This window comes from Pundamilia nyererei, unplaced genomic scaffold, assembly GCF_000239375.1.
Source record: "Pundamilia nyererei isolate P.nyererei 1_Seehausen unplaced genomic scaffold, PunNye1.0 scaffold00002, whole genome shotgun sequence".
Classification (NCBI taxonomy): domain Eukaryota; kingdom Metazoa; phylum Chordata; class Actinopteri; order Cichliformes; family Cichlidae; genus Pundamilia; species Pundamilia nyererei.
In genome coordinates, this window is record NW_005187403.1 from 8,940,961 (window position 1) to 8,951,925 (window position 10,965).

Here is a 10,965-nt window from a genome sequence, read left to right on the forward strand (position 1 = left end):
ATTAGTTGATGTTCTGCAAACAGTAGACTGCCAGTTGGTGTTTGTGAAAGTGAACCAACGATCACGGTAACATGAGGAACCTGACAATCTGCCAGTTTAGTCAGCTCAGCAATCTGTATGTAAATGTACTCTTGAGATGACTACAGACATGTCAGATGCCATACAATTGCCAGGTGATTTGCATTAAGTGGTAATTATGGACCATGGTTACACATGTGAACATGAAACTGAGTTGGATAAAACAGTAGAGCAGACTTCCAATCCTAGGATATGGCAAATGGTCTTCTCACTCTATTCTGAGTAGGACCACAACAGAGTGAAACTGACTTTTGGCAGTTTTCTTTAGCAATATCCATCCGTTTCTGTTGTAACATAAATCTCTAAACAATAGTGTTTGTATTTGTGTTGTTGTAGGCCTGCATTCTCCCAATCATGAAGACTGTTGCATGAGATCAACCCATAAAACATCACAATTGTGGCAAATCTGCCTAAAAATTCTTCTTCATCATAACGCAAAAGACATCTATAAACACAAAACAAAAGCTGTGGCATGTTTCTCTTCCATTAAAAAAAATGTATTTTATAAAGTAGCCTAATGTAACGGTGGCGGATGCTAACGTCTGGAATTCCTCATTAGTGGAATACATAAAATAATCCATATGGTGCCACAAACAACTTTTTCCATCAAACAACAAACCCAGTCACTTTCTGAAACACAGAGGAGCAGTTTCCAAACAGACTTCCAAGATTTTGCCCTGTTATTGCCTACTTGCATTAGCGATCATCTTCATTTTTTCATTGTTCTCATTGTTATGATCTGGTTCAAATTGAAAAGGTTAAACAGAATGCATACTTATCTAACTGTAGGGTCAAGAAATTGGGGGCATTGCAACCATTTGACATACCAGCAACGTAAACAGCCACAGCTGCCTATGAATTATTTATATTTCATTTTAATTGGTGACATTAGTCTGAATATAATAGGCTTTACATATCTACGTGGGCAGGGTTCTTTTAAACACCACACTACTCTCAGTTGCAACTGTTAAACATCTATAGCCAGTCAAAAATAATATTCTGGCCTCTTTTTATCGTTGCAGTTTAAATCATGTTTGTCAAATGCTGAGGGCCATAGTGCTACCCTTTCTGACAGCATCATATCTATTCCAAATAAAGTTGTTGATAACACTTTTACAATTGGTGCCGGATTTTTTGTTGTTTCATGATCAGTCAGTATTGTTTGCTTTAATTGAAGATAAAATGACACAGACTTTGTTTTAGATAGCAGAACAGATGTAAATGTGATTTATACCTCACACTGACACAGGTCAAGATGTAAATATAGATGAATGCATTTGACTGCAAAGGCTTTGATCTATAGTATTAGAGGAGGGCAAAGGGAAAGAGGAAGCGCGGCATGACAAGCTCTGTGTTTCACTGACAGTCCTACTTTTTGTTGTGTTTTTTCCATGTCATTTATGAGGCACCAAAGAACATTTTGTGTATGGGCCTTGCCAGTTTCCCACTCAATTAGTTAGATATTTTCAACAAAGATGTGTCTCTCTTTATTCTTTGCTTCCACACTTCTACTTTGAATGTCTGTGATGCTCTCTCAAGGTTTTTTAATCTGGGCTACAGCATCAAAATCAGCTAAGTGCCTGTGGTGACACACTGTATGATGGTCTTTTCCTGCTCCTGCGAGAGCTTTAGGAAATATTCAGTGGATGTCAATACAGCCCCCAACTCTAATTGAAGCAGACGACATGCTGCCTGGAACTTGTTATGACATGCCATATTCTCACTTTCCACCACTATGTTTTCAGGGTGCATCATAATAGTCATACCACTAATAGTCATTCAAAACATATAAATACTATGTTAACAATTACAGTAAGCACTGCAAATAAATCTTACATATAAAAGCGTTGTTGTGAAGCCCAACATGCATTGATTTGTAACAATTTAGCCAGGTTTATCATCTTGAAGCACCAGAGCACCAGGTTGAAACAAAAATAGGTCTTGCTTGCAAATTTCTGTTCATTTTGGTTGTGAGTTATGGTAGCGACCTGACCTCTTTTTTTCTAAAACAACAACACAGGCTTATAATTTCACAACAGCTGTCTATGTATAGGATAGTTTTGCTGAATTTTGTGGTGTCATTCCATTTTGTAGAGGCTTTATTCATGGCATTTAGTATTGAATTCACAAAGATCAAATGTTAAATGTACCACCTGATGAATTAAACAATATTTAAATATCTCCTGGAAACTGCAAGTTGGGCAAAAACAGGACACAGAAATGCAGCTGCAACATTGTTCTTACCGATCTCTCTCTCCATATGGACAAAACCATTTTTTTAAAATATTTCTGTAAACATTATAGAACATTTAAATGTTTTTTTAACAAATAAAAATACAATACACTTTCCTTTTACTGTTTTACAATAAAAATCAACTGTGTTCCAGTTGAACACCTTGACTGGATTAACTTGCCTCTGTAGGTGAGAGCTAGAAAAGTCAACTTTTCAGAAAAATGGCAGTGAAATAGCACCAATTTTACAGGGAAAAAAGCCATCAGTTATAAAGTTTAATCAGTTGTTTGATTGGTTTGAATTGGTTACTATTAGTTTATATGTGAACATATTTCAGGTTGAACATAGACCAAACGTATGAGAAATTAATATTTTCTTTAGCAAACAGATATAATTGAACTGACAGAAATTATAACTGTTGCTGGACGAAATGTATTCATTCATTAATTCATTCAGTTAAATTTTTACTCTAATTCTGTGTAAATCTGTTGCACATTATATTTCCCATCCAGTTGATCATTAAATGATGGTTTTCATGTCTGTGTGCAGTCTCTATACCTTGGCTGTAGGGACAGACTATATTACAGACAGAACATACTGGACATATCAATATTTCAGGCAAGAAACCCAAACAAATCAATGCTACTTGTGCAACCTTTGGGTATCCTTTTCTTGCCTCAATGTATGCTTTTCTTTACTCAAAATATTGGACTTATAGTTTCATTCAATCTAAGTGTTATTACATAGATGAAGTATTTATTTGTGGATGTCCACATTATCCCTTATATTTTATCCTTTATTTCATACAGCCAGACATAATCTACCCAACCTCGCAAATGAGTTACTTAAACACCATAAAGCAATAATCACATATATCCCTGTCTTCCTTCCATGCAGCTACGATAACATTTATCTCCTCTTAACTTTCTTTGATAGGTCATTAAACCCGGTCTTGGAGCTGTGAAACAAAGCACTGAATCATGTCATGCTGTAGGTTCCATCTTCTGGCATTTCTTATCTGGGGCAGAAAGGCTGAAGCATATATGGCTGCCTTATATAGTTTTATATTAAAATGGATAGTGACCAAACTATGAGAGACATTCTGTGACAATCAACTGACATCTATGACAGAGAGAAAGAAACGAATAACAGGCACAGTGAGCGAGCCTGGCAGAGAGAGATAAAATTTGGTACCACAGTTGCATAACTACAAATAAAATCTTGCAGTTATTTCAGCTTAAAAGTTTGCTCTAGATTTGAGGTACAGCAACGTGTACCCCTTAAAGAGCTAAGTCATGGAACAAGAGTGGAAGCTGAATCAGCATGTACTAGCTTGAGTGGTGTGTCCTGTCCTGCCAGATGAGCACTTGTGTCTTTGCTGCGTAAAGGAATTGCAAAGTTCATGAGAAAGACTTCTGCAAATCAGCAGCAAAGACCTCTATTTATTTATTTTCTGGCCTTAAGACAATGCATAAACATATATGGTTAGCAATGCTTTTCAATTTGTTTGAAGCGTTCAAAATGTATAAAAAAAAAGTGCCTTGTGAGGACACTGTCAAGATATTACCTGTGAAATGTCTGGTACATTACGAATTACATAAGATAACAGACCACTGGCAGAAAAGAAATTGAACTTTAAATGCTAATAAGTGCTGAACAGAGTAGTAAAAATTGCTTCCATCAAGCCAGACACATTGCTGACTACATGTCAGAAAAATCAAACTAAGTGACCGATCAATTGGAGTGGGCCCACGTATTCAGGAGGAAAGCTTGTGATTAGGCTATTATAAAGTGTTCTTGAGTAATTTTTATTCATAGCACTTACTTTTTAACTGAACATTCAACAATGCATTTTTCAAATGTGATAACAAAGCAGTATACTATCGTATTCAATCTAAAAAAACAAAAAAAACCCCAAAAAAACAAAGGCAACATTTTGACATTATTTTACACACACCTGCCATATCTGCATGTTTCAAAAACCTGGGTTCCTAATATCAAGCTTGTAATACTTTACTTTCTAAGGACAGTTTCTGCCATTTAGTTCAGTTCAGTTCTTCAGTTCTAAGAGCAATTGGTGGAGAATCTACGATTTTAAAGTCCTATGGGAATGTCCCCAAGGGGGTCGTGGACCCCCTATTGATCCTCTACCTAATCACACGAGCCAAGGTGTGAAAACGGGCGTGGGTCACAATCAGCCAAGGCTTCCGATGAACCCACAGTGAAAACCTAGCCTCCCACCCTATCATGTGATTTCCTGAGGTCAAATGGTCCAGGATGTGAGTGGGCGTTAAAGCGTCTGGGAGTTAAGGCCAAATCTCTTTCCAAGGTGCTTAGACTACGATGACCTGGATGCCTGAGAACCTTCACAGACATGTTGGACCCAAGAGGTTTTTTGTTTGTCTGTTTTTTAATTTTTAAAAAAAAAAGCTTAGTCATTAGGATCTCGTGAAATTTGGTAATGACCAAATGAGGTGACATTAGTTTTCCCTGCAGGGACTTGCTCTCCAAGATCCAGTGAGAAAGCTGGAAATCCTCATGGGTTTAGGAACAGGTGGAGGCACTGGGACCAAACGTGGCCTCATTAAACGTATATTTTCCACCAGAGAGAGAAGCTGGATGTCAGACCAATCAAATTATCACGTGGTTTTTAAATAATCTAAGATGAAGTATATGACAAACAAAATCGGCGGCAGAGCTGCTGTTTCTCAGAGATGCACTGAACAGAAAATAAGGTCATAACTATGTAATGATGTAATCTGTCAAAGCCATATGGAAATTTGCAGCATTTGACGATTAGAACACACTGCAGCAATCAAAAAAGTGTTTTTCCTAAATTCTAAATAAACCTCTAGATACACATTCACATAAAAGAAATGTATGCAGAAAGAATGCAAGATGATAATGGCAATTTCTGATTAAAATAGCAATAAACAATCAATTACAGTTAAAAATACACCAGGAATTCTTGAATAGAGATAATTGTAATGTTTTCGGTGAAATCTTTTCTTGATGCGGGTCTCGATGGACAGAAACAAGCTTCATAAACATTCACACTTATTCTCCATGATCTTTTTACACTGCAAAAACATGAAAACATCAAGGGCAGAAAGAGTTGTAGTTAAGTCAGTGTTGCTTTTTTTTTGTGCACTGTGTATTTTTATATTTTCTTTCTTGAGAATTAAGTCAGAGCATGATGAAGAGGAAATGACCTTGAGCAGTTTTCAGGAAAACATACTGCATTACAGAGGAACATCGCAGGAAGCTGGTCAGATTACAAACTAAGCAACAATGATTATGCATGGTTGTGCCAGACTGAATAAACACAAGAGAATACAGTGCATCTTCATTATTGGCCTCTGTTTTTAAATTTTTTTTAATGTTTTATTGCCTCATACAGTTGTATTCACATGAAAGACCCCAGTGTGCACTAGCTTTTCAGATAGAATTTCTATAAGTAATGTAGCTGCATTGTTAATGTGAATTGTTAATGTTAGTAGTGTAATATAAGGTATGTTGTTGAGAGCATGTTTTTCCTGGTGTTTTGCAGGGAATTTGCACGTTGGAAGGTGAGGAACACTGCAATTGAAAGGAGGGATCTTATTCGGAACCCTGTGCCACTCATGCCTGAGTTCCAGCGCAGTGTACGCCTGCTGGGACGCAGGCCCACTACTCAGCAGTTCATTGACACTATCATTAAGAAATATGGAACTCACATTCTCATCTCAGCCACCCTGGGAGGTAAGAGAGGTTCACATGTTTCATTTGCTCACTTCCATGCTTGATTAACAATATTACTTGTTTTTCCACACTGGCTGAAAAAGCTTATTACACATGGCTTGCTTAAAAGGTTCATGTCAATGAAAGAATTTATATGTAAGGGAGGATTTCTTTCAAGAAAAGTCTTTCAGGTCTGTTAGGAGTTTTGGACATGCATATGTAATGTATTTTTAAAAAAATCTGATGATACACAGTATAACAAAAAAAAAAAAATCAAGTATTTGGTAAGTTTTATTGCTTTTTGTTAATATTATGATCAAATGCCCCTGCATGATTTCCACTGTGAAAATTCAACCTAATATTGTCCAGGATTATTTATTTACCAGCTTGCTAACAATGTCACATCAACTCAGTGAAGCAGCTTGAGGCCAACTCTTTCTTCATGGTTTTGAAAAACTCAGCCGCAGCTACATCACAAAAGAGCAGAAGCGGACGTGAAAATGTTCTCCAACCAAATCAAAAAAGCTGGGATTTTCAAGTGACTAACAAACAAGAGCATAAGTGTTTCCATTAAAGTGTAGCTGTTTCGTTACAGAGAAAATATAACCTTTAACTCTTTCTCCCATGAACATGGCATTTGACGACCTCCCCTGTGTCCTTTATGATGAGTTTTGACACCTCAGAATGTGTCATTAAAGACGTGGTTTGATGAGCACTAGAGAAGGGTTTTCCAAGGGTAGCCCTGGTAAGCTGTATAGGCAGAAATCACTTTCACTAGTGCACCCAGTCATTTTGTTCTGGAGGCAGGTCTGAACAGCAGCCGCTCAGTTCAGAAAACAGAAACAAGGGTTACTCTAGTAGGCATCCAGGGGGGAAAGAGTTAAGAATATATATAAACAGTTTATGACTATATGAAAGACAAAACATTAATGAGAAAATTACAGGAAATTGCCAGGTGTCTTGATTTGTCAGCTGTCCATGGTTAGTAACTTGTACAGAATTGCAGGCAATCAACCAAATGGAAATGGCATGCTGTCTGCTAGATTTTTCATCTGGAAACAATTTCAGAAACATGTATTAAGTAGAGAGACAAAGACACATTTCTATTTCTATTTTCAGTTCATGATAACTGATCATTTCAGTGAACACTTTTCTCAGAAAACAGATTATCAGTCTGTATGAAAACCAATAAATGTGATTATGATGATGCTTTACATGGGCACTTGAAAGGTATTAGTAAAGGAATCCCGAAGAAGTTAAGTAGGGAAGGTAAGCTGCTGTTGCACCAAAAACATAAATAAACACAGCAAGAGCTGAGGTGTAAGGGAAGGTGTAGCTGAATCAGAAACCCTTGCAAAAAGTATAATTCAACTTACATATGATCTTCAAACTTACCTTTACTTTAAGGTGTGCACTTCTGTGATTAATCTATAAGCATGACAGATCATCAAATTTCAGTGTAGATTGCAAATATTATAGAAGATTCATTCTATAGCTACTGTTAGTTACTATGAATATCAACACTGTTCTAAATTTCTAAAGAATTAATCAATTCAATTAATTTACAGTGAAAAAGAAAAGAAAAAAAGCATCAAAAGTATATTGAATGTACTTCACCCTAAAAAAAAAAAAAAAAGGTACAGGTAAGCACCTGTGCTCCCCTAGCCTAACAATAAATGCTTTCTCCTCGCTATGTCTTATCTTATCACAAGCTAGGAGGGATGGATGAAGGCAGCTTACTCTGATTATGTTCCCAACTGCATTTTAAAGATATAATTAGTAAGATAATCTGCTCTGTTATTCAAACCTTGAATTATATAATTGCATGCATGAAACATTGCCAAGTAGTCGCTTCACTTGTGTAAATTGCCGTTTGTACTGCAGTTTTGTAATCTCATGATCGAATGCCTCTGAAAAATATTCTTTATACTTTTGTCATTATTATGATGCTGTTCAACAGGCTTGGGTCATGTTGCTCCAGACTTGACAAAGCTTGGGAAATGTGCATTTATGTACCCCAGTATCAATTATTCAGAGAGAACTGGTGTCTTTTAATTTAATTTTTAATTAAGTAACCTCAAACTATATTTGTATGTCAGAAGTGATATCTTCAAGTGGAACTGATGCTTAAGCATTAAGGGAAAAAAATAAATCTGGTAGCAGATTTCTTTACTTTCAAATATAAAGTCGGCTTTAATTATTTAGTTACACTGTGCAGATGAATATTAGATGTGAAGAGTTAGAACTGGGATATTGTATAACCCACCCTGTAAAGTGATTCATCCTGCAACACCTTTTTTTTGGAAATTGGAAATACAATATTGAGCTGAAACATCATATGGGGGTGAAATAAAATTAGGAAGAATCCTAATACAACAGGTACATCAGATGGCTAAAACAGTTGAAAATAACCACAGTATCATTTTCACCCACAGCATCCTCCTTAAGGTTATTGAATTGCATCACCATATGTGGTTCCTCTATATTTTTACAGATATCCCCGAGCTCATCTACTTTGCCCCTGAGTTATCATCATGTTTTCTTTAACCTTCAGGCCTTTGTTTCAATTTATGGGTCAGCAAACTCTTATGTCAATCTTGGAATTGCCCATTAAAGAACATGGTTATATGAACCAAGAAATGTGCATTCAATACTAGAGATGAAGTAAGAAGAGGAGGCTAATTCTCTCTTTAGCCACCTACACTTTGTGGTCTCATGAGTCATTATACACTTGAGAGGAAAGAAATGAATTCTCCTTCTCCCAGGCAACTTAAAGTTGAGTGTTCAAGTGTGAAGAGCGCCATTAGAGCCCCTCCACCCCACCCGGAAACTGAAAGAAAATGTTACAATGAATTACCATTGTTATGTCACCTAGCATGAGTCGTTACTTCTTCCTTTCTTTGTCTTTGAGCTCTAAATAGCTAATGAAAAGGTGTACATAGTCACAGCCTCTTCTCAATATCTTTTGTTTTTACTTTTTTTAATTAAAGGCAAAATGAATTCAGTTGGGTAGTTTGTCATTTATATTTGTTGTTGTTAAAGAGTTTCATGTAAAAGAGGTAGGATCAATGCTATGCTAATGAATGCTAATGAACTAGCTTTCTGTGTTACTAATTGCCTGCAAATATGGTGCTGTGGTAATGACAGGGTTAACTAAGAAGCAGATATTCTTATCTGAGCACTGACTGACAACGTCAAGGGAAAACATTTGTTGTCTGAACATTTTGACTGTTTTAATTAGATCTCAGTTTGTGGCACATTTTTTACATTTTGTTCGTTTGTTTGACTTTTCTTAATGAGTATCAAGTTATGTGTATTTTGAAGTGTAGCATATGATCTGAGTAGGGCTGCCACGATTAGTCGACTAGTCACGATTACGTTGTCTATCAAAATCGACAACGACTGATTTAATAGTCGACGCGTCGTTTGAAGCTTTGTAAGATCCCAAAAGACACAGGAATAAGTAGTAGGATTTAAGAGTGTAATAACGGACTGAAACAGAAAATGGCAGCACTGCAGGTACAAGGATGCCAGTGCCGTTAAACCCCGAAGAAGAAGAAGTAGCTCTGTCCCAGAATTCATAGCGCAGCCCTGCTCAGTTTCCAACAATGGCGGCAGCTAGTTAGTTTTAATATTACTCTTATTATTTTTTCTGGGTCACAAAATAAACGTTTAACATATTTTCAGCAAGGATGGTACTGTGTAAACCTCAAATATCTGCTCAGTTTATCAAGACACCACATATTTTCAAAAGCGCTCCGACGTTTTCGGAGACGTCTGTTACCCACCAGCTCGATAGCTAGCCGGGGACAAGGCTCACTAGCAAATCGTTTTCAAACCCACCGCCGTCTTTCGCTACTCAGGTTAAACATATATAAGTCACTTAGATAACTTAAAAATGTTATTGTTTGGCTTTTTTTAGTCTTTTATTTGTTCCTGAGTAAATCGGTTTGGCTGAGATCAAAGTTATAGTTTTTGCACAGCTGAATAAACGTCCAGCAGACAACTGATTATCAGAAGTGTGAGATGCTCGAGAATTTACTCCGGTGTCCTGTTATATTTTAGATAGCAAGGAGTTTATTAAACTTCACCGAAAAAATCTGCAAATTTCATTAAAATTTAATAAACTATCATCTTGTCTTTATTTTTAGTTAGCACATACCTTAAACACTTAAAACTGTAAGCTAATGATAGTTATATAAGAGCAGATGCTGCTGGTGCAATAATCTATACGTTTTATGTCCAATGGATGCATGGTCTGATTAGTCGACTAATCGCAAAAATAATCGGTGACTAGTCGACAGAGATGGGCAGTAACGTGTTACTTGTAACGCGTTACTGTAATCTGATTACTTTTTTCAAGTAACGAGTAAAGTAAGGGATTACTATTGCAAAGACGGTAATTAGATTACCGTTACTTTCCCGTAGGAACGCTGCGTTACTGCGTTACAAAAACCATGATTCTTTGCGAGAATGTCTCACGACAGTGAAGTAAGCGAGTGCGCCGTTAGTAACAACAGCTGTGTGCAGATCAACAATGGATCACATATAGATTGTGGGAGAGAGTATGAGCGTGCAGCGTTTAAAGCGTGGAAGTACTGACCTTACTTTGAGTTTGATTCCATAAAATGTGACAAAAACATTAGCGTCCATTGTGCGTGGGAAGAAAACTTCTTTTTACAGCGAAAAAAACCCCTAAACTTCCAAGCAAGCACCGAGTGCGCAACGACGTAATGGGAAACTCACAGAGAAACTCGCGGATTCTTCAACTGACCACGGCACACGTGCGCCAGGGTAAACCTCCGCCTATCCCACTCCTGCTTTACAGGTGAAAATAGAGCAACAGGACCGCTGAATCTTTGACTTTATTTATTTTCTGCTGTGTTTTACTTGCATCTATTTGAAAGAGTGAGTGTAAACACAAAAAATATTTT

At 36.9% G+C, this 10,965-nt stretch overlaps 1 protein-coding gene across 1 annotated transcript in view; it reads left to right on the forward strand.

Annotated features, from left to right (window-relative positions):
- Positions 1-10,965, forward strand: part of brinp1 (bone morphogenetic protein/retinoic acid inducible neural-specific 1) — a 103,944-nt gene that overhangs the window by 47,676 nt on the left and 45,303 nt on the right. Inside the window, exon 3 of the mRNA XM_005720439.1 lies at positions 5,862-6,052. Coding sequence (XP_005720496.1) covers positions 5,862-6,052 — 191 coding nt within the window. The remainder of the gene's footprint in view (positions 1-5,861; positions 6,053-10,965) is intronic.